At 36.3% G+C, this 24,333-nt stretch overlaps 2 protein-coding genes across 8 annotated transcripts; one reads left to right on the top strand and one right to left on the bottom strand.

Annotated features, from left to right (window-relative positions):
- Positions 1–5,768: 5,768 nt before the first annotated feature.
- Positions 5,769–8,202, top strand: LOC7483242 (uncharacterized). 4 transcript variants are annotated; one of them, XM_024584172.2, is made up of 6 exons: positions 5,769–6,036; positions 6,260–6,313; positions 6,603–6,821; positions 7,283–7,523; positions 7,639–7,716; positions 7,913–8,202. In XM_024584172.2, exons 3-6 carry the CDS (start codon positions 6,619–6,621, stop codon positions 7,961–7,963), a joined length of 573 nt encoding a protein of 190 aa, XP_024439940.1. In that variant the 5' UTR covers positions 5,769–6,036; positions 6,260–6,313; positions 6,603–6,618; the 3' UTR covers positions 7,964–8,202. The 4 variants fall into 4 exon arrangements, with proteins under 4 accessions (XP_024439940.1, XP_024439927.1, XP_024439932.1 ...); XM_024584159.2 differs by having other exon boundaries at positions 5,773–6,036; positions 7,256–7,523; XM_024584164.2 differs by having other exon boundaries at positions 5,773–6,049; positions 7,256–7,523.
- Positions 8,203–8,800: 598 nt separating this feature from the next.
- On the bottom strand, positions 8,801–23,826 carry LOC7487061 (calpain-type cysteine protease DEK1). 4 transcript variants are annotated; one of them, XM_024584145.2, is made up of 32 exons: positions 23,493–23,823; positions 23,078–23,284; positions 22,210–22,460; positions 20,737–20,919; positions 20,405–20,540; positions 19,954–20,084; positions 19,733–19,847; positions 18,613–19,636; positions 18,314–18,424; positions 18,033–18,091; positions 17,705–17,867; positions 17,245–17,518; positions 16,985–17,135; positions 16,744–16,855; positions 16,478–16,643; positions 16,280–16,350; positions 16,053–16,144; positions 15,741–15,903; positions 15,502–15,573; positions 14,668–15,042; positions 14,474–14,589; positions 14,083–14,380; positions 13,328–13,647; positions 12,773–13,124; positions 12,329–12,649; positions 12,145–12,249; positions 11,898–12,026; positions 10,607–10,987; positions 10,382–10,519; positions 9,963–10,199; positions 9,414–9,865; positions 8,801–9,231 (listed from the first exon to the last, which is right to left on the bottom strand). In XM_024584145.2, the coding sequence occupies exons 2-31, from the start codon at positions 23,200–23,202 to the stop codon at positions 9,560–9,562; spliced, it is 6,477 nt and encodes a 2,158-aa protein (XP_024439913.2). In that variant the 5' UTR covers positions 23,203–23,284; positions 23,493–23,823; the 3' UTR covers positions 8,801–9,231; positions 9,414–9,559. The 4 variants fall into 4 exon arrangements, with proteins under 4 accessions (XP_024439913.2, XP_024439903.2, XP_024439908.2 ...); XM_024584135.2 differs by having other exon boundaries at positions 23,078–23,221; XM_024584140.2 differs by having other exon boundaries at positions 23,078–23,218.
- Positions 23,827–24,333: the final 507 nt, after the last annotated feature.

Below are 24,333 nucleotides of genomic sequence, written 5' to 3'. Positions count from 1 at the left end.
ACTTGGGCTCGTTGATGCGACCTAAATTCGAAGGAGATGGAATCATGGATGCTATTAATATACTACAAGTTAGCCCCAACCTCAGAATCAACAAATAGGTGGCTGGCTGGCTGGCTGGCTGCCCTAAAGAGAAAACAACAAAGAACCAGTCAAGTGGATTAATGTCGACACTGTGTGATTGTCAATTCCAGCATGGAGCTCATGATTCATCGTCATCATCGAAGCTAGGCGTGGGTGGTCACATAACCTCTCGGTGCATTGCTTTCCAAACCAACCTGTTCGTTTTCAAAATTTAAAAGACTCAAGAAACCAATCAAAGTAGTGTACTGGAGCAAGAGTAACGTTACGATGGTGAGACCCTTTTCTGCTTTTAAATCAATGAGAAGCAATGCCAAAAGAACTTTTCTTTTTCCTTTTCCTTTTCCTTCATCGTAGATAGGAAGGGTTCTGGTTCCCACCATCAATACCTGTTTGGTATTGCGGTCTAACCTAACTATAAAAGTTAGCTCGGTCGATCCGATTAAAACGAAATAAAACTCGGTTTGAGGAGCTTTATAATTATGCTTGAAATAGAGGATTTAAACCCGTGAATTTCATCATAAGTTAAAACCCTAGTCCCTATGCATGAATCAAACTTCACTTTCTAATTTTCTTTCTCTACTACGGTAATGTAAAGAATGGACATCATCTGTGTCTTGAAATTAAGAAGGTGGTTGTTAGAGCTAGGTCACCCAATATTAGACTTGATGGGCTCGTTTGAAACAAGGAAAGTGATCTAATTGCGCAAACAATAATTATTAGTCGAAGACTTCTGAACAGCCCACTTTAATTAACTTCTCCCGAACGAAAAGAGAGCTTCTGATCAAACTCTAATAATCAATAAATATATATAGAATAAGTTACAGTCTGAGCTTTTACGTAACCATTGTGAGGAATAAAATGAAGTGAATGATGATGAGTGCTCATCTGCTGTTCATGCACTTTCTCCCTGCAACCTTGAATGACATTATTTCACTTCAATCAGCCGGGCAGTAGGTAATTTAAACAAAACTCTTAAACGCGTGGTGAAATTATTGTAGCAATAGCAATAGACGCAGTTTATTATAGATTGCTACAATAAATTTATCTTTGTCTCCTTTGGTGGAAAAATTGGAAGGTCAGGATATGAGAGTATTTTGATCTTTTTACATTGACTCAATGATCATTAAAAGATTGAACATATGTATTATCATCCTTTTCAGATTATTTTGTGTAGTAAAAATACTCTTCTACCTCCAAGGTCAACGAAATTTAAACCGCTAACCAAGGTTTTTTTTTTTTTACTTTGCACAAACTTTAAAATAAGTAAAATATTTCTTTACCCTTAGATAAGACAAAATTGCTTTTATACATTTAGGGGTATTTTGGTACTTTCGCATTGATTTATTTGTTATTTCCAGAGTTATGGGGGGCTTTTTAGTAATTTAATATTTATTTTTAATATTAAATTCTAAAAAGCTACTAGTGCGTGTTTTTCACGTACCAGCACGTTGGTGGCATCCGTGCTCTTTCTACGGCGCGCGATGCCATCGTTTGTTCGAAAAAAAGCCTTCCATCGTATCACAGGAAGTGCCATCACCTACTCTTTCTCCTAGTGTAAAGCGTGGTGGTGGTGGTCCGAAGGTTAATTTGTTGTCGATGGTCGTTTCTTCTTTCTTCTTTTTACTTTTCTCTCTTCCAGTTAAAGTACAAGTTTATCCTTTTTTTTTTTGTTTTTCAATTTCAATCCTTATGTTTTTTATTGCTTATTTTTGTCCATGACCCTTTTTAAAAAAAGTTTTATGTTTTCAATTCAGTCCTTAAATTACAATTTATCATATATTGTTTTCACCAATTCGGTCGTTATTTTTTTGATTTGTCATTTTTACCCTTGGATCTTTTGTTAAAGTTTTATTAGTATTCAATTTTATCATTTAATCAAAGTTTATGTTGTTTTTTGTTTTCAATTTAGCCTTCATTCTTTTGATTTTTTTTTCTTTTGTTAAATGTTTTTTTCCTTTTCAATTTAACCCTGCAATTCAATTTTTAAATGCCCTCAAATTTATTTTTTATTTTGGTTTCCACCCTTATTTTTAATTAAATTTTTTATGTGGTTGATTTTTTTCCAGATACTTCCTTTAGTGTTTGATTTATTTGGGATTGGGCTTCACGGTTTTTTCATTTATAATGCTTCCAATTTAATGACACAGGGCACAAGTTTTAAGTGTTAATACGGTTATGAATTCTTTTTTTTCCTCATTATATTTTGTGATTTTATCATTCTAAATTATTTAAAAAAAATTGTGGTTACCTTTGCATTCTTTTCTATCAGGTTGTCTCTGTCTCATTACCTAAACCACGGGTTTTGCAAACTGTTTTTGGATAAAGATTTTTTTAAAAAAAAAAAATTTGTTTTGTGTTTAATTTTTTCTTATTTTTTATTTTACTTCATACAAGTAGGTTTTGTTTTGTACAAAAAATAGTTATTTTGAAATAATATTTCTTATATTCGACCATACATATTTGTTTTCTTTTTATTTTATTCACTCTGTTTCATATGTGTTTTTATTTTTATTATCTTTTATTGATTTTAATAAATAAATTTAGTGAACACAAACGAGTAAATGTCTTATTTTGCGAGATCAAATATCTTGATTTACATTCTTCTCTTAATTTTTTTAGTTTCTCTTTTAGTTTTTATTAACAAATGTTTTTTATTTATTTACATAGATGATTATTAAATGTTTGGATAAACTTTTTGATTTACACTTGTAATTTATATTATGTAAAAAAAACATATCAAAATAGTCTATACTCAAGTTTTTTTTAAGAAAAAAAAATTACGACCCGCTACGGAGCGCATGTCAAATAAAATTTTTATTTTCCCTCTAATTACTGTTTTTTTTTCACCTTTATTTTTTAGATCTTTTTGTGTAATTGATTTTTTTATTTGATCTTTTGACATTTGATTTGTTATAGATTCGACTTCATACGATTTTATCACTCTGCATTTGTTTTTTTTTAATATTGGTTTTGTAATTATGTTTAATTTTTTTCTATGAATTTATCTCGATCTCATAATTCAAGTCATGTGTTTTGCATGTCATTTTTTAATATAAATGTTTTTAGAGTTGTTTTGTTTGTTTGATTTTTCAAGATGTTATGCTAATTCATTTAGATTTATTTTTTGGGTTTTATACAAATGAAGTTTATTTTTAGAAAAAAAATATTCATTTTTAAATAATATTGCTAATATGTTTGGCCTTGCATAATATTGTTTTTTTACTTGATTTTATTTAGTCAGTTTAATTTGTGTTTATCTTTTAAGTCATGAGTTTTTTAAGTTGTGGATTTATCTTTTATTGATTTTAATGAACAAGTTCAGTAAACACAATCAAGTGAATGTCTCATTTTGTGTGGTTGAATATCTTGATTTACATTTATCTCTTAATTTTATGAATTTCTCCTTTGATTATTGTTACCAATTTTTTTCTCGTTTATTTACATAAATGATTATTAATTTATTTAATGAGATACTTGCATAGGCTTTTCAATTTATATTTTAAATTTTTTTATGTTAAAAAATACATTGAAGTAGCCTACATGGCTGGTGTTTTTTAAAATAAAAAATTGTTACCCACGACGAAGCGCGGGTTAAATGGCTATTTATTGGATAAATGTGAAGGTGTACATGTATTGTGTCTCTGGTATTGCGTTAGCTTTTGTGATTGTAGTTTAAAAGAGTAGATTTAAAAAAACACTATTGATGATACCACTATTCTACACCAATCAAGAGATGAGGGTCTTAGTTGTTTATATAGAACAAGAGTCACCTATCTTCTCAAGAGGTGTCTTTCCAATGACAAAACTTACTATATAGTTCCAGTAACACAATTCCTTTTAGGAGACATATTATATACATGTATGGGCACACATCATCATTAACACCATTTGTGGAAACAATTCCTTTTAGGAGACATATTATATACATGTATGGGCACACATCATCATTAGCACCATTTGTGGAAACGCTAATATATTGCCTTATCCAAGCCCTTCGTCTAAAAAGCTATAATGATGTCATTATCTCACATCGGTTAAGATACAAGAGACTTGATCGCTTATATAGCACAAGAATCACAATATCTCTCCCCATGGAGGGGCTGGCAGCTATATACAGGTGTGGGAATACATTATCAACTATAAACTACAGCTTTTTAAGAGAGTTTTTAATAAAACCCATACAAAACTGTAATAATTAAAACCGATCATAATCTAAGATAGATAATTAAAACCGGAACTCAAAACTCTTTTAAGTCAGATATCCTAATCCTGCCAGCTTCTGATTTCAAATTGAATGATGCCACATCATGAAAACTCTTGATTCTCATCCTACCCTGCAATTTATTGAATGATAATAGCACCGGGAGCATGATCCCAAATTTTCTCCTTGTAGCCAGCATGGCCACCTGCTACTCTTCTGGTAGAGATGAGCTGCTGATAGGCTTTAATGTCGCTGCTGCATTTTCCCTTGCCTCTGTTGTGAGTCCAAATCTCTCAATACTTCAAGAACCGATCCCAGACACCATTTTTTTTCATTAACAATTCGGCTTTTATTCTTGTCATGAACGGATAAATTGAGTATTGCTGTACAGAATCTTTTGTGCGAAGGAGTTCGTACAAGACAGCAATTTACGAAGGTGGGGAATTGCACAAGCGTCTGCGTTGAAAGCACGGTTTTCTCTTCTTGTTTTTGCTAACAAACGTATCCCACGAGCAGCTACTGTCTTTGCACCTTGTGAACCGCTGGTTAGCTGATGAACGAGAAGTGTTGCTGCTGCTCTGTTGGCTTCAATTACAGCTTTGGAGTGCATAGCTGCTGCCAAAGCCTCCACAGATGAATCTGTATTCTCTGGAGAGTCGTAAGGTATTCCATGAACAGTACACCGTTGCACGATCAGATTCCTCAAAGCTCGAATTGGAACGAGAATTCGTGCTTTTGTTGCCCCGTTTCATAGCCTTCATGATCATCTCCTCTAGACAATCCATGTGTTTCTTGTGCTTGAAAACCAGCTTGCATATCCAAACTAAGAGTCCTAGTTTGGAGGGTGAAGACGTAGCCTCTAATGCTTCATTTCGCCATGCTTGGCCCTCTCGATGATAAAAACTCGGATAATTTAGAAAAGTTCCTAAAAGTTCATCACGCCTTCCATTAATATAATAGTTCTAATAAAAAGAAAATTGGAACACTAATAAAAACAATCATAATACATGATTTAAGATGAACAACTCTCTTAAAACTCAAAACCCTTGAAATAAAAAAATATCCTAATCCTATCTGATTCTGACTTCAAATTCAATTTTGACACATCATGAAAATCCTTGATTCTCGCCATGTTTTATAGATTCTTGCCTATTTTAATTTCTTTTATTGTATTGAATTTTTTCAAAAACATCAGATGATACCTAATCCATCTTATTTTTCAAACTCAAGAAGCTAGAGTAGATTCGAATAGGGAATCACAAGTCATTGCCCAAATCCATGTTGGGTTTTACTATGAGAAGAGATAATGCACAATACAGGTCACGTGCTTTAAGCCCATGCCACGTGCCACAAAAGACCTAAACCAATCTTCAAGTAACAAAGCCACCCAATTGGAGGGAAAGTCATCTGATCGTCCATTTCACATCCAACGGTCATGATCAAACCAAAAGAAACCACACGAAGTAGTAAAAAAAAGTTAAAAGACATAAAGAGCCAGAGAAACAGAAACACGGAGTGAAAGAGAAGTAAACTAGAGTATCAGTTTTTGGTGAAGATAACAGAGAAAGCTCCGATCTTTGAACTTGTTGGCCATCAAATTGAAAATCTGAATCAGACCCGCAATTCTAAACCCTTAAAGCTTTCACTTCCTCAATCTTCTCGGCAGATTTATTTTTTTTTCCCCATCTCTCTGTGACCACACAAACAAACGAAAGGACTCTTCAAGTTTTTGCTCCTGCTGCTGCTGGAACCGTGTAATGAAATGAAGTGCCTTGTTATCTTTCACTCTTTCTCTGTCTGTTTGGTTGCTTAGAAAGTGAAAAGATATTTCTTGATGGAGGATTCCAAAAGTTTTTTTCTATTGTTTCGTTTCTATGGTTTCTCGGCAAACAAACAGAGAAAAATGGTTTTTTTCTTGTTGTGTTAGCTTTCTGATTTTATTGATGCGTTATTATTTTTGTCTGTTTTGAAATGCAGGTTAGTAGGATAAAATTTTGTGCAGTTTTCATTGCATTAACTAGAGATCTCGAGGTGAGTCATCTTATTTAATTCCTCTACAAGTTGAGCTTATTTTCTCCGAGTTTTCTGTATTTTCTGTTCGGTTCCACTTTAATTGCTGTTTTAGAACTCTGCATGGGTTTTTGGTTGGCTCTTTATACAATGTTATGCTTGTGTGTAACCAAATTTCCTCTAAAAATTGTTAATGATTTTAAGGGTGTCTATTTGATTGTAAGATTTTTTTATTTTATTTTTTTGTCTCTGTAGTTGTAGTGAGTGATACCGTTCTGACAGTTTGTGGGGTTAATCTTTTGCTGTTTAGATAGAGGACGAGAGTAATGGAGAAGGAAAAGAAGAGTGAAGCGGCTGGAGATACAGATTTTGTGTTGCAATGGGGAAGTACAAAGAGGCTTAGATGTGTTAAAGTGAAAAAAGCACAAAACTTGGGAAACAAATCTAAACTAAATGATTCTTTGCCCAAGAAGAAACTCACTTCTCGTGGAGTCGCTACCGAGAAAGACTTTCCTTCTCGCCTCATCAAGTAAGAACCCCAAAAATCTCCCACAGTTGAATTACCAAAGGCTTCGTATTTGTGAGAATGCATGAATGAATTGAGTTCAATACATTTATTATTGGTTGTATCTAGTGAGTATCTATTCAAGGCACTGAAGAAAGTGTTCATTCTTTAACAGCTTAAGTGAACAAATCTGCTTGTTTGCATATTTCATTTGCATGATAAGTCATTGTTGTTTTAGGATCTTTTGTTTTATGTGAATTAGGAAGGAAGTTTTATCTGATCTATATGACTGACCTGGTTGATTAGAAAATATAGGAAATTAGGAAAAATCAAAATTGTGAAAGAATTTTTTGCTGTTGCAAGTTTTCTTTACTTTCTTGTCCCATTTGTTATTAATATCTCTTGACTAAATGTGTCAAAAAGTTCTTATTTTACTTTTGGGTTGTGGTTGGATGTAGGAATTCTGATTTGTTATCGAACAATAGGAAGTCATCGGTGTTATCACCGGATAAGGAAGATAGGTACTACACAACAAGGGGATCAATGGGATTGGATGATAATAGCAAGATTTTAATGGATAATGTCAAGGAAGAAAAAGTTGTTTGGCCTAGACTGTTCATAGCACTGTCAAACAAAGAGAAGGAAGAGGATTTCATGGCTATGAAAGGGTGCAAGCCTCCTCAAAGGCCTAAGAAAAGAGCCAAGTTGATTCAACGAACCTTACTTGTAAGTCAACTCAATATATACACTATTAAAGGAATTTGGGGGCTGTTAAAATAGAGAGGAAGTCTTTAACTTTTTCTTTTGATTGGAGCTTTTGTTGATTCTCGTGTGTTTGCAGTTGGTAAGTCCAGGTGCATGGTTATCAGATTTGTGTCAAGAGAGGTATGAAGTGAGGGAGAAGAAGACTTCCAAAAAGGTACTGACTTGTTCTTTCGTTTCCTTCCATGCCTTGTTTTTTAGTTACTGGTATTTATTTCAGATTGTCTGGTTGCTCAGAAAATGCAGAAAAAGCTAAGGAAGTTGGTTTAAATTTTGAATTCAAAATAAATGAGCTATAATCAAGATTTAGCATCTTTTCCTTGAAATTCATGGTTGGTTTTTATTTGATGCAGAGACCTAGAGGATTGAAGGCAATGGGAAGCATGGAAAGTGACTCAGAATGAGTGATTTTGACCATTGGTAGTTAGGAAAGACAACTAGAAATATAGAGTTCCCACTTCCCTCCTCTCTCTTTTCCTTTCTTTTATGAAAAGGCAAAAAAGACAGGGAAAGGAGGAGGGAACAGTATCGGAGTCTTTTTCCACGTTGTTGTTTTTGTAGCAAGGGGCTTTTGCCAGTCTGATATTTGGAATATAAAATATTATGTTTATCTCAGCATTTGTTATATTTTCTTCTTCCTTCATTGATGCTTTTGGCTGCCTTTTATGATTCTTTTGCTCTCTTTTTTCATTTCACCGGTTCTCTGCAGTTGTAATTTGCTTTTGCATTTATACTGGCCTCAGGTTTGTAGATTATACAAGATCGAAGAACACCACTCAAAAGAATAGAAGGACTTGCAAGTTGGTCAGGAAACTGATGACTGTTACCACAGAATTGTTTCACTCTATTTGTGGATTTTCCATGCAGTTATCCACAGACGGGCAAGTACAAGGTCAAAACAAAACCATATTCTCCATGGCCACATGCGGCCAGGTCTAGGGTTTCTGCAGTGAAAATATGCATATGGATACAGGATACAAATACAACAAAATGGACACGTTTTTAAATTTGGGAGACAGTTGGTAATGGTATGTTAATAAAAAAAAAAGATTATTATTATATTTATATACAATTGTTTTATCTTTTTTCATACCTCATTATATCTCAGATATGAAAAGGAATGTTCCTGTAAAGATGAGAAGAAAAGACTTGCTGATTATAGTTTGAACTACCATCGTAGTTCATGCAGTACATGCAAAGGAAACAAATTAAACACACAAACTGACAATTACCAGCTCAAATGACAAATGATGATTATATTGCAAAATAGGGTAATCTTTTTTTACAAGTGACAAATTGTGCAGAATATAAAGCACAACAAAACCGCAGCTGAAACCTTCTCCAGCTACCATGCTTTTCAGTATTCACCTAGAACTAGCGTTAGTGGTTATTTTCCTATTTCTTTTCAGCCTTTTTCTTTCGCCACTTCATTTACATGATTAGGCCTATATTTCCTACAGATTACATACCTACACATGTACAATTAACCACCTCGACAACCCTCTCCGAAGCACTGATAGCATGCAATAAGCTCTCATGTCTAGCCAAGTGCACTCAAATTCATTTGGTGCTGGATCTTGTACAAGGAATCAAGTCCAAAAATGCACTGGTCGAATGGCTTGCTTGCTTTTCACAGGCCATCCTGGCAGCTGAGAACCACATTGTGCACAGGCTGCCAAATTCACAGGTTTAGATCAGTCCTTCGTAGCTCAGCATAGATACAAAACAAAAAATAACGAAACAAGATGAATGTAGAAAGTTTTACCAAATGCCTTGAGAAGAACAAATGGGAAACAGATGGGTAGAAAGATGCATTGCAAGATAGACATAGAAGAAACTTGTGACACAATTTACCTTGTGATTCTGTACACTGATTTGTGGTTCAACAAAATCTGCCTTGGGTGGTACATGATCTATGAACAACCCAAGCACCTCAAAATCTAGCAGGTAAGCTCTCAGCCCAAAGGACAAAGAAAACAACTGAAAGCCATCACTGATTATTACAAAGCTTCCAGGGTAACTGATGCTTTGGTGAAAACAGAGAGAACAAATGGTGCTTCTTCACCGGGATGTATAGTTGTAGGTACGATTGTGTAACCTTTTGGATCAGGATCCAAAACCATTTCACACGATATTTCTCGAGAATTGACATAATCTGTCCCGCCAACTGATTCATGTAGGTAAATGTTGTAGGAAGCACGACGACCACGTGTTTTCAGAATCCTCATTCCAATGTAGAACATCATTGAATCATGACTAGATTGGTAATTTCTGAAACCAGCTGCTGTTCTAGAGAAACTCACACCCTAAACACAGAAAATTAGATGAGTTCATAAACTCAGTAAAGATGTGAAGTGCAAGGGATTAAAAAAAATTATTGTATGTCCTTCACTGGAAGCATACCTGAGTTAAAGTGATGAACACATGAATTGGTAATGATGCATCTGGACCAGTGGCCCTCAATCGGAACTGTGGATTTTGATTCCAGGAAGCATAATCTTGGCATCCACCAGCACTGTAGCCTCGCCATTGACCATGGACAGAATACCGCATCTCAGTGGGGTAGACACGGCATATATATATTGACCGGAAGTGGATTTGAAAGTCTTGCCAGGACATCCAGAATATACCATCCTTGGACTGTTCAACAAGACTGTTAAGTTTTTGAAAATAATATCCCATTGCAAGATGGCGATCAGAACAAATGAAATCATCTGGTCACGCATGCCTTAACAAATAGTACTCAAGGACCATGTTGCATAACTTTTTACTCACCAAGAGAAGAAAAGGAAAACATGCCTTAACAAATAGTACTCAAGTACCTGTGGAACATGCTTTAATTTGTGCTTCATCCTATCAGTCCATTCAGGAGATGAGTCAGACCAAGGTCCATTCCACTCAACTTCATTAGCCCATGGATTTCGAATTTGAACAAGCTTATGGCCATCCACCTCTCTTACCTGAATAATTTAACAAGAGTGTAAACTTCCACCAAGATTTCTTCAGCTGGTACACGATTAATGTAGAAAGATACAAGTTGGTCTTACCTGCAGCAAAGAGTACGCATGGCCCTGCACAATACCACTTGAGGAAACCTGGACATCAGAACCTGATGGACTCCCTGCACCCAATAGAAAGCCTTCTTGTTTAAAGCGCAACAATTGAGACCACAGTCTACCACTTGCAAGATCAATCTGGGCCTGAGCACTCCTCATGTCAATCTCCTCGCCAGCACCTCCAGTGAGATCCACAAGAGCATCCTGAACAAGCCCACCTTCCAGTGCCTCATAAGAACCATGCAATTTGGCGTATGCTTTCTCCAATATAGAAACCCAGAGTTCATTACCCTTCTGGCTGGTAGCAAATGCGGGTTTACCTGGTGATTCACATGGAATCCAATCATCAACAACGACTGGGACCCAGTCACCCTGCAAGGAGATCACAAAACAGAGAATACTGTTATGAACATGATAACCAAACAGGAAGAGGTCTTACTAATTATATCTGTTAGCTAATTTAACATGAAATGAAGCACCATTAGAGCAAAAACAGGGTCATACATTTTATTCAGAAATGAAAAGCACAACCCAGTTAAGAGATCAGGTAATTATAGCACACGACCCATGGAGTACATAACAAAAGCCAGTGTTCATGACCATAAAGATTCCCAAGACCAACCCCAGAACCACCTCACCCCTAGCGCACCTGGGCCAAGTCCCAGGGAAAGCATTGCCAATTCTTAAGGGAAGCCCAGGGAGGCTATATCTAATAGAATGGCAACTGCTTTGGTATAGTCACATCAAAGGGAGATAGCTCCACCAAAAGTCTGGTAGCATTGGCATCTAAATCATCTAAAGAAGAAGAAAGTTGCCACCTCTCCTACTTCCAAGACGCTAGCACGAAAATTGTCTGCTAAATGGTGCACTAGAGTTACTTTATCACTAAACAATGGGATTTTCTCCAGACTAATTTCTCATTTCAACAGCCAAGTCTATAAAAGAATAGCTTTGGATAAAAGTTTTCTCACACTCAAATCATCAGAATATGGAAGGCAAGCCTAACCCATCAAAGATTAAATTCACATCAGCAGATCGAGTACTTTCAACAACTTTGGGGTTTTAACTTGCAAAAACATCAGAGGACTTTTTCTAATTATTTCCATACAATAGTGATGATAAAAAGTCCAGAATACATCACAATGTCTCTATTTCCCCTTTCAAAAGCACAGCTGAACCATATATCATATATTAAAGGACAAATGGCCAACTTTCTGCTTCCTTACACGAATTAAACATTGAAAGATGTACTTAATACCAAAAGAAAACTATGAGCTGTTACCTGAATACAAAAGCGAACTGTGTAAATTCCTTCCTCATTATACTCTGGGGTAATAATCACTTCTGATATTCGTGATACCTCCGTTAGAACAGCAACAGCACTTAGAAACCAACAATCACCTAAATGACCCTATAACATGAGCAAGACAATTTTTAAGAATTCTGAACCATTAAGTTAAGGTGATTCATATATCATGATCAGTACAGTAAAGAAAAATTGCATGTCACGCAGCCAGGAGAGACCAGACCTGACAAACATCAGAGGGATTTGCTGCCCCAGAAAACAAACACGGGTGGGAGTCTAGATGGCTTTCCTTGACTATTTCCACAGGCCGCATCCACTCAGAGACAACCTAGGTTTGAACTCCTAGACAAAGTTAGAAAAACCAATAACATACACCAAGCTGCATGAAATTACAGATAAGAAACAACCTGCAACTTTGAAGGGGGATTTCTAGGATCCATGTATAACGATTGATCATTTGGAGGAAACTCCTGGTCAGTAAAATGTGCTTCTCCTCTAGCACACAAGGCTTCCTTAACAGCCAATTCAACTGAAAGCATCCGTTGATTAATTTCTTCTTGTGTTTCTATCCTAGGTTTCCTAAACCTCCTAGCAAAAGAATCAACATCTATCGTCACTCCTTCACGATCTGACCTCCTTTTCCTCCCACTTGAATATTGCCCGTCCCAGTCTACATCATCCCTATCATAAAGATCTACATCTGCAGGATCACTATCCCACTCATCAACCTAAGTAAACACAAGAAGCAAAGATTAGTCAAGGACTTCAACCTCAAATATAAAATGTTGTTTCTGTTATTTGAAATTTTTCACAGTTCACCATAATAAGAAATATTGACAACAGAAACATACTCTGGGGGGTGAATCTGCCCATTGCCAGTTATCTTCAGGGTAGTCAATCATACCAAACTCCGTTGAGCCTATAGCAGTGTGAAGAGAGGCAATCTCATCTTCAGTTAAGCACCTTCCCCATAAGAAAACATCCATTATATGCATCTTAGACTCAGCTCCTTCGCTATCTGATCTTCCAAATGCATCCACATCTATTGGTGGCCTAACACCGACCCAAACTTCTGTCCCCTGTTCCCAGATGCTACTGCCCACAGACAATGGTAGCCCAGTTTGGAAGCCATCAAAGCCACCATCCAAATAGCAAGTTGCTTCACCCAAATCAGCATCAACTGTCATTGTCACAATATGCCATCTGCAAAGTAATTGTAAGACCCGAGTAACTTGAAACTGTAGATAGAAATGATATATGCTGAAAATAAAAGTAAAATACAAGTATAACACATTTCAGAGTTCCAATCCTTCATTAAAGATTAAATACCACAGCAAGTGCAAGAATACATGGAAAGTTACAAAGGAAGCACTATGATTTGAAGTTGCAGCAAAAAATTTCCTAACCTTCCATCAGCAATACTTGTTGCACTGATACTCCACTCCTTGGCAACAGTTGTCTGCCTATCACCTTTAGTAATTAATCTAAGCCCAACCTGTCCAGCCTCAATACCTTGCTCAGCACCAGCCACCAGAATTTCCCAGCATTCTTTCTTCTGAAATTCAGTGCCCAAAAGGCAAACTGGTCCAGACTCAGGTTGGATCAAAACTGCAATGGAAAAGCTGACCTTTCGACTTTGACATACACTGGAATCGATCTCGCCACAGTGCCTGCCACTTGTGGTTGGTTCATCATCAAGAACACATACAGCACCTGTAACTCCGGTCTGCCAACAACATTAAGATTTAATAGATTCATATTTCACAACAAAATTGGTGACATCTTTACACACAAATTCAGATATTAGCATTATAGATCATGAAGTAGCAAAGTGATTCTAGGAAAGCTTAAGGCAGTTTGGGATAGTATCTTAAAGGTGCAGTCCCTGCTCCTGCAAAACATCTTCTGCTGCATCAATTGTTAAAGATACAGTCTTTCCTTTACCAGTCTTGGTTTCAGAACCCAGATTCCATGCATTTCACCATCCCCACGCCTATTTCAGCTGAAGCACTACAGCTAACCTATAAGCGTTAATCATCTATGGGAAGGCAAATCATCCAAATATGGAAGAAATGCCAGCATTTCATATCATATGATATTAAAAGAAAAAAAAGCAAAATGGAAACATAGGAGAACTGATTTACAGAACAAGGTTATCAACCTGCAATGCTCGGCGAGCTAATTGAGCTGTGCGTATCCTACGTGCAATGCTTGAAACCCTTTCTCGTGCAAAGGAATCGCTGAGAACAGAATCACCTCCCACAGCACGCACTGCAGCTGTCATAGCTGCTGCCTCCCTGCTGCCAGCATTAGGAATAGTGGAAATGAGAGAAGCTTCAATCTCCTTCCATTTGCGCTCTTCCTTCTCCAAAAGGGCCTTCCTTCTTTCTTTACCTCTCCCCTCCTCTTCACGTCTTTGCATTAAGATTTCCTCTTCCATCTCCTTTTCTCTCAGATAGCTACAAAATCCAGAATGAAGATTTAGAAACATGGAAAGAGTAATTCCTAGTATGGTAGAAAAAGGATTTAAAAAATAGTCAGAAAGTTGTCACCTCTCCTGAATAATTTCAAATTGCCTATGGTCCTCTGGCATCCACTTTTTAATTTTCTTGGCACTTAGGTCAGAGAAACCTATGCTGTCAAGAAAAAGCCTCAAGCGTACCTCATCCTATCAGGCAGAAGTAAAGTCAGGAACTCTAAGTAATGATAAAACAAGTATAGTAATCATCACAAAACCCTGATTTACCTGTACTCTTTCTGCCTGAGCAGTCAAGCCAAGCAGAAGAAGCAGGTAACCACCAAATCTATCCCACATGTACACCCATTCAGTATCAATTGCCTCTTCTAAAGCCAAAATCCGAGCATGTGCACACATTTCCCTTCTGTAATCTACACCACTGACTGATTCATGGCGAAATGTCTGGTATCTCATCCTGCAGAGGAAAGATCCTACTACTAATTCCTCATTTCTTAGACGATCTCGCAATTTCATGACATCATCTCTAGGAAGCACAAGTTTTCCTGCCTTATCACGTGTAGCAGTAGGGTCCCCAACCAAAAGAGCAGTTGAACTAGCAGACCGTTGAGGAGCTGAATATGTTCCGGACAAAGCATTTCTTGTCTGCGTGATAACATAATAAAATGCAACACATTAGTTGCAGTGCAGTAGTTTATGAGAATAAGTTTGGACAACCTTTCACCATGCAATATATAGGGAATTAAAAACTATGGTGGATTTATTATGTTCTATAAACACATTACAGTAGGAGTATGTACACATGCATACATTCACAAATATTTAGACAGTAGTTTGGGCATGACCCAGTGAAAATCATATACCACATGGACTCAATTTAGTTGTAAGAAGGTGTAAGGATTGCTGCACTTCACCGCCCCAAATTTTCATTTAGATTTAGCAAAATACTTAACCACACACATCATTGATGCCAAATTCAAGAAACCAATCAACATTTATATTGCATATTTAACTATTTGCAGGGGGGGTCTTATGGCATCAATGCAAGATAAATTGGATAATGAATCAACTTCAAGTTCAATTTAAATTCAAAATCAAACACACCTTAGTGGCAGATCGTGTAATTGCTTGAACAATCATATCCTTGCTGAGAAATTGAACTGCATCTTCCATCATCTGGAGATGCAAGCAAATGTTATCAACTGAACCCGATAAGCATTGCAAAGGGAGATACAAAGTAACTCCTTTCAGATAATATTAAAACCAGCATAAGAAAAAATAGTTGCAGACTGGCATCAAGTCCAATCAAATCATAGGAAATCAGATACGATTAGTATGCTGACCTTTAGAGTCAGGCATGGACGAGAGACTGCAAACCCAAAGGATACAACAAGAGTAATTGCAGATACAGCAGCACCAGCAAATGGTGGATAAATATTCAAACTGGCAACAACACCCCATCCTTCGGTTGCCAAAGCAATCCCATAAAGCATGAGAAATGCACCGCTGTTTGAGAGGTGATGCACAAGCATTAGATGTGAATAAAGAATGAAGCTCTAGTATAGATATAAAAAATTATAATAGAAAATAAATGACAAAAGAATTAGAAATCCATGACTATATAAGAGAAAAGAACATAGATTAGATAAACAAACCTGACATTCTTTCCACAATCTGCATGGGCATCATAAACATAAACAGGCAGTACTCGTGGTGAATAAACTACAATGGGTGGTGACAGAAGGACCTGCAGGGACACACGTGTGTGCAGAGAAGGAAAGGAAAAGAATAAATGAGAAAATAAAATCCATTTTGTAAAATGAAAAACAGAGAATAAATATTACAATCAAAACTTGAATGGAGTTAATGTGATGAAACTTACAGTCAATGCTCGTCCAGCAAGAAGAAACAGAAATGAAAAATAACCAACAGATGCTCCCACAAAAGGCTTGCCTGAAAAGAAAGGTGAAATTTAAAGTCACTGGTTGGTTGTCATTATGCAACAAAGTCATGAAGAGAGTCTGTCCAAGACTAGGGTGCTGAGGAAGTAGAATGGGTCAATTATGATATTTGTTTTCACCTTCAAACCATCCAACAAGAAATGCAGCCAAGCCCAAAAGAAAAGCGAGGAAACAAACAAAGAGCATCTGTGTCCTGGTCAAATAGAAATTGTTTGAAGCCCAGTGATGGATAACACCAATAGCTAGTACGATCAGGAGAAGAATTAAGAGGAATGCCACCCCTATCTGTTGCAATTGAGAGGACAAAAGAAAAACAAGTCAACAGATTTTGCACAAAAATCTCAAGGATAAGAAAATTCAGGGATGCATAAAAAACCCCACTTACAGTCCATGGCTTAACCACAACTATAACAGCAGATATTGCACCAAGCAGCAGCAGAAGACCAATAATAACAAATATATATACACCTCGAGAAAGTTTCCAGTCATCATCTTTCCTGCAAAAAAAATTTACAGCACATTAAATGGCCGAACAAACGCCCACTTGCAGCAGTACACAAATATCCAGTCATGGTTTGAGAAGTAAACTTCTGTCATGGAGTAATGTTTAGTACAATAATTCTCACCATTTAAGCAATCCACAGCAAAGTGATAGCAATGCTGGAATGCACACAAGAGGAAGTAGGGCCGCAAGAAAATCACCCTTTGTTGGAACCTGGTCATCCCTGGATTGGACTACTTCCAAATAGGATGTGCCACAAAATGCCACGAGAACAACTACCAAAACAGGCAACATGAAGTAAGATAAATCCACATGCTGACCCGGCCAATTTATGATAGACCAAAAATGCAAATATTAAAGAGCATACAGGTATAGACAAGTTACCTGCAAATATCCCAACACATACAGCAGAAGACAGGGAAAACCGATATGTAGCAAACCATGAAATAATTGGTAACACACCAGTGACTATTAAGGCAATTGCAGATGCCATCACCCAACCAAGGTATGCTGGTGATGCATAAGGAGAACAAAAGCTTTTTTGGCCACTGGTCAATGCCCTGTATCCTAAATCATCCAGAGGCTTTGCAGACACAATTCCACCCAGAGCTAACACAGATCCAATAAATACTATTGTACAAATAATAAGAACAATACCCTAGAAAAGACAAGAAAATCAACTAGAATCAATAAAGGTTTAATGTAGCAAACCAAATGATATAAAAATATAAAAAAGCGGAAAGGCGATAGCTCCTTTGAACCATAGACTTCCAAAATGATAGATTTATTCTTGAATAGTTACATAAAATCAAAGGTGAAGGGTGGAGAGCGAGAAGGAACAAACCTCCTTTGTCCCAGGAGGACGATGGTTTTCAGTATGACCTGCAGACTGCACTTGATGAACCCAAAACTGGTAGCCATTGTGAATCCAAATAGGAATGGCAACAGAAAGACAAGCCACCATGAGTGGGACAGTCAAGGACAATCCAAGAAGCAGTGATGATTTGCTGCAGAAGAGGAAATAGAAATTAATGCATAATGAGGAATGTGGTGCGGAGTCACCCATAACATGTCATAGAATCATCCACGAAGTAGGCTATATACAATACTGCCTTGATTGGAAAATTCTAAAATGATACAAGTAATTAAATGAAATATGAAATCCACCATACCTCAAGAAGGAAAGCAACAATCCAACACCAGTGCTGAGCAGCCAAGCAATAACACCATACTGAAAAACAAGGATGTTCAAGGAGACATAAGAACACCAAGAATTCAGATAAAAGTCCCACAAACTTTAAATAGTATAAAGACATAGGCTAACAGAAAGAACAAGCAAAGGCAAATTTTATATGGATTTATATACATATGCACATATATAAACAAAAAAGAAAATCCATTTTTAATGCAACACAAAAAAAATGAAGAAATTACAACATTCAACAGTATCTACCTTGCGAGGTTTTGATGTCATGGCCATTTCTTCTACTTGAAGTGACCGAAGGAAAGTCATGATTGAGCAAACAACAAGAGATAGAAGAAATACTGCAATGCCAAGCTCAAACTGCAACATAAATTGTTTCAGCAAACAACAAGAGATAGTAGAAATACTGCAATGTCAAGCTCAAACTGCAACATAAATTGTTTCATCAAATTTAAACATTATTTTTGTTTACTATCAATAATCTGACGAAAATCTTACCAAAAACAAAAACAATATAATTAAGGAAAAATCTTACAAACTCCACTCACCTGTTGATGTGTAGTATTTATAATTTTTATTATCTTGGGCCGAACAATTGCCAGAATAGTCGTTTCCACAATGAAGATGAAACTAAAGAGAACCCATGCTCGCTCAGGAGTACCTGCTATGTGATGCAGAACAAATCTAGACAATTGAAGCCACTTTTCACGCCCCTGAAGCCTTAGTTCTTCTGAAAGAGAAATTTGATTGGGCATAACATTGTCAACACTATTTGAGTCAACAATTGTGATGTCAATATTGTCACGATGATCTCTATCTGCATCCAAACTGTTCCTCTGGAGTAATGCCAGAATAGTGTGGTCCAAGTTCTTCTCCTTCAACATCATGGCAAAATTAGGATCCAGTCCTTTATCCTGAAGTAAAGTAGCCAGTTCTCTGTTGCCTTGCCTTGCCCTCTTTTTCAGCATAGAGGTAATCCTCGGATCATTCAACCTTTCCTGAAAAGCAAGAGCAAGGTTCAAATCTAACAGTTGTTGATTTGCAGAAGTCGATGCACTAGACTCACAGCATTGGCTATCAAGACCACTGCTAGAGCAAACCACTGGGGAACTATTCAGATCAAATTTTTTATCCCCAGATGTCCCAGCTTCAGGCTCCTGGACAACTGAACGACAAGAACTGCTATGTAATGCTAAACTCGGCCTTCCACTATCTGTGCTTTTATCACTGTTGATCCCCTCATGACAACTAGCATTTCGGCATAGAACATTATTCCAGTTACTAGAATCAGTTGTGCACTGCACTGCCAACTGGTTACCAGAGTCAACAATATTACCAAGTGGACCTGCTTCAATACTACTACTACGTTTTACACTTGAGCCACAACCTTCAGAAGAGCTGGATGAAGTGTTCTGTTCCTTTCTGCGAAAACCCTCTCTAAGGCGAATCACTGTGCTCTGTAAGGCATCTCTTCTAGCAGCTAAAGGATTTGTGACTGACAAATGACGAGAAACAGCAGCACCTAACAGAACAGATGCTACAATAGCATAACTAATGCAATGGCCCAAGTACCTGAAGCAAAGTAAAAGGATGTTAACTATGACATAAGACAGCGACTGAAACCAACAAATTTACACATAAGTTTGAGCAAAAGTCTATAGAACAAACCAGTAATGCACCCCAAAGCAGAAAAGAAAAACTCGGGATGTGCCCGCAACAAAAAGTGCCACCACACGGCTTTGAAGAAGCTGAAACCCATACAAGCATGCTCCCATGTTCCAATCTGCATAACAATTAATCACATGAAATTAGCTCCAAGTATAGCAAAGGTTGCATAGAAGGCAATGAAAAATGCAAAACATGAGTAACCATGGTCATCAATAGGATACCGAGAATAATGACAGCAGCTGATGTAATGAATCCAAGCCAGCGTGCTTCTGTTGCTGTCAAACCATATAAAATGGAATACACAAGCAGAACCACAAGCGAACCAAAGTATAGAAGTCCAAGATGTGAAGCCCTATAAACACATTGAGAAGAAAAAGGAAAAAGAAGTTATTATAGAAGCAACTAAACAATTAGACTGGCTAGGCAAAAAATGCCTAGTTAATAATTTAACACCTCAAAAGGATGCTGAACCGATTTAATTAACCCTCATAACCAAGAGTCATACACACTCCCTACTTATCATTAAGCAAGTAAAAAATAAATGCAGTTATCAACAGGACCACCTGAAAAGGTTGCACCCACTCTAGTTATGCCTAAACAAGACAATTCAACACTAACCACTAAGATATAATACAAAATACCAAACAAACAAAGCTTGAGCATATGGCTTACCTACTGGATTGCCGAGGGTATAATTCATTGGGTTCAGGTGGCTCTGGTGAGCAAGGAATTGGACCCATTTCTATACAATCACTATAAGCAAATTTGTATGCCCTCCGCACATACTCATCCACATCTAAGCCATTCCCTTCAGGCATTGAAGGAACAGGAAACAAAATAAAATATTTATTACGTCAAAAACAGATAACAGCAACAAAAGTTTATTGCATCATCAAGACTCATGCCTGGAAAACATGAAATCATATCATCACAGTGCAATACATCTCTGGAACAAATAATGAAGCAAAATAACGCTTGACATGAAAAGATAAAGCAAAACTCACCATTAAAGACCATTCGGCAAATAAAGAGCATGTTAATTGCCAAAGCAATTGCTGATACACCAAAAAAGAAACCAGAGGGTGAATATCGCTCAGATGCATTTTTACCAGCAGTAACATACACAGCACATAGTTCGTATGCACAGAGCAAGGCAACAGCCAGCAGAAGAAGAATAGCAACTGCTCCTGTAGAGCCAAAACAAAGAAATTAGGTCAAAACCAAAAGCAAGAGAAAACAATGAAAAACTCAATGAATAATATGAATGGCAAAGTTACGCAATGATAAAAGCAAACTTCAATTATTACCATGCACAAGACAAAACCAGTGCCAGATAAACAAGATTAAAACAATGAGAACATGATATTTAACAAATGATGAAAATGAAATTTTATCATGTTAGGCTTCCCAGTCTTAATGCCCCTCTTTAGTGAGGGATCGTCACAAATAGATTCAGATGGACCAGAAAGCAGCCTACAGTTACATCTATATATGGAGTTCAGGTGTAATGAAACCAGCTCTAATTTATCATCCACTTGTTTTTTTATTACAGCGCCTTTAACATGAATACTGTAAATGTATGCAGCTTAGCTGGTCATAATAAAGTTCCTGTTTGTTATTGAGCTTCTTACATCTTTCTTTTTCCCCATTTCATAAGTAGCTTCCTCTGCCACTTAATCATATTTACTTTAGTCCCAACTCTTTGATGCTTTACCAAGTTTACTGTCACATTCCCTCTATATCTCATTATTAATCTGTTTAACCGAGTGACATTTTAGAGGTCCGGAATAAAGTTTTCCTAATTTGGCAAAATAGTCAATAGTTATGTTTTTAGATGCCAAGTTGCTTAAAACCAAATCCTTGGCTCATTCATGACAGTTTAAGGTTTTCTTTTTTTCTTTTTTCCACAAATTCCAGCAAGATAATCAATCATTGAATTTTTCCCAAAATGTCTAGTGAATGCATTGCAACTCATCTCCCAGTCTAACAAAACTTAGCTGACCAGACAATCCCTCATTCCTATAACTTGTTGTCACTAACCCGTTCTATATTACTACACCATTTCTATCACACACGCCTCAATCTCACCAACAAAGCATCTGCATTGTCTAACATGAATTGATTTATCTCAACGTGAATATTAAATTCAGATTTAGGAGAGTGGAACAGGACCCATTCTCAATAGGACGATCTATCCTCCAATTAGTTGTTTTTAATGAGAAACAGAAAGGAACGACTTTGTTATTGACTTGAGGAAGTTCTTAACCACTTGGAAACTTGTAAAATAGAGGAATGCATGCTGAATAGCATGTTTAACATGAAATTAAATGCCAAATAAAATAGGTTACATCTCTAGCACCAAAGACAGATTTGCTATACAAATATCACAATGGACATACGAAAATTAAATAATAAGACAGAAAAGAGTTCATTTTCTAGGTAAACAATGAAGACAAAGAGGGTAAGGAAACACATACTTGAACTTTGCCATTGTGTTCTCCACCAGAGCATGATTGAATAGAATGCCAATAGAAGAGCAGTTCCAGCCATGATTACAGCCAGACCAATTATATCCCGATTCAATACTACAATTAACCAGCTTCCCCACATGACAAGCATTAGAACTGGAGATACAACAATCATCCATGCAGATAGAGAGAGAAAACGACACAATATGCCCAGCTGAGGACCTTGTAAGATATGTGGCCATTTTCTGGCAAAGATCCAGCTGAAATGAGAAATGCCAACCGAGAACAAGAGGATGAGAAAAGGACTGAATCCAATTATCAGAATACACATAGTTTTACAGTATAACACATGGACTTCATAATTAAGAATGCTGAAAGTAGGGAAACCAATAAAGTACACAAGCAAAGCCTAAACATGGAGACAAGGAAAAAGAATCTGTATAACAGAGGAACATGTAGAGTTTACTGATCACGTCAAAGAAAGAAAAGAAAAAGGTGCGAAAAGCTCTGGGAAGTTCTCTATTTTTATATTGTCCAAAACCTATAAAAACAATCTATTTTTTAAATGAAAGGAAAACCTTGTACTAAAATAACCTGCTAAACCAGCTTTCTGTTCCATAATACATCTCTGCATAATCGGAAACAACCAACTGTTTTTCAATCACACAACAAATGAAGCCTTAATGATTAATTAATGACACATTTAACAAACTAAGGAATATTACTATATAGGACAATGCAACCTCAAATCCTAATAATTAACCATCAATTATCACATGCTATAAACCCCCACATGAAATCTATGTACTTTCAATCACTCTGGCAAGTATGGTAACAAGATAAATAGAAATTTCCAAAGTTGCTTATCCAGAATTACCTATAAATCCTCCATGGCCTCCAATTCACTGCCCATAGAATCGAGAACGAAGCTGAACCCAAAACCGCGAAAAGGGTCCCTGAAATAGCACAGGCCAGTACAATCCCATGCTGGTCGCCTTCCATGGCTCCACTATCCCACCTACTGCACACCCACGTGCATCAATACCAACACCAATTTTTCACAATACATACAAACAAAAGTGAACTGTAAAGCCAAAAACTAAAATTTAAAACTAAAACACATTGTCCAAAATTAACAGTAATGAAAGGGGCAATTTAGTGGGTTTTAACTACAAACGTGAAAACATAAAGAAATTACAAGAACAAGAAAAAATCCATCTAACACTTACTGAAAAGAATTGAAATCCACATAAAGAATAGCAATGTAGGGTACAGAAAAATAGGATTTTTACCTAGAGTGAAGTGAACTTGATGGGAAACAGCACCATAGCCTTAATTCAAAAGGGTCATCTAATAATTGAGCTTTATCTAGGGTTTTGTTGCTTCTATACAAGTAAAGAAGAGAAAAGGTGGAAAAGTTAGCTACTTTAGACTTTGTTTTGTTTTGTCTGGTGTTTGATTGGTTAGGTTTTATCTTCTTTGAGGATTTTCAGCTTCAGAGAAGAACAGAGAGAAAGAGTAAAGTTCAAATAAAAAAAACTATTGCTATGTGTGACCTGTGAAGTAAAAAAGATGGTATTTTCTTAGAGATAGAGAGAGAGAGAGAGAGGAACAAGACAAGAAGACTGGAAAACATGAGTAAAGATGGGGGATGGTTAAAAAACTAACAGCTTTGTTTCTGTCTAAATATTTCCTTGTCCCCGTTCGTTTCGAAAGGTTTTTTTTTAAATTAGTTTTTAAAATTTTTTTTTGTGTTTATTTATTATTTAAAAAATTAATCAAAAAAATATTTTTCATTTAAAAAAATTATCTTGATTTCTGGAAAAATAATTTTTTATTTTGAGTGAAAAATATTTTTTAGGAGTTGTAAAATATTCAGAAATATCTTATTATATGTTGATTATATCAAATTTTATCCTTAATTTTTTAATTATTATATATTTTATTTGAATTTTTTTTAATTTAATTCCTTAAAATTTAATTTATATATTAATTTTAGTCTATTATAATACGTATATGGATGTTTAGGTGTCTTCTTACACCTCTTCATTATTATATTCATTCATCGTCATCATATTCATTTGAATCTCTTAAAGTTCATTTGAATCTACATTTTCTTATGAACTTTAAACT

This window comes from Populus trichocarpa, chromosome 1 (assembly GCF_000002775.5).
Source record: "Populus trichocarpa isolate Nisqually-1 chromosome 1, P.trichocarpa_v4.1, whole genome shotgun sequence".
NCBI classification, from domain to species: domain Eukaryota; kingdom Viridiplantae; phylum Streptophyta; class Magnoliopsida; order Malpighiales; family Salicaceae; genus Populus; species Populus trichocarpa.
This window is presented reverse-complemented; position numbering and strand designations above follow the sequence as displayed.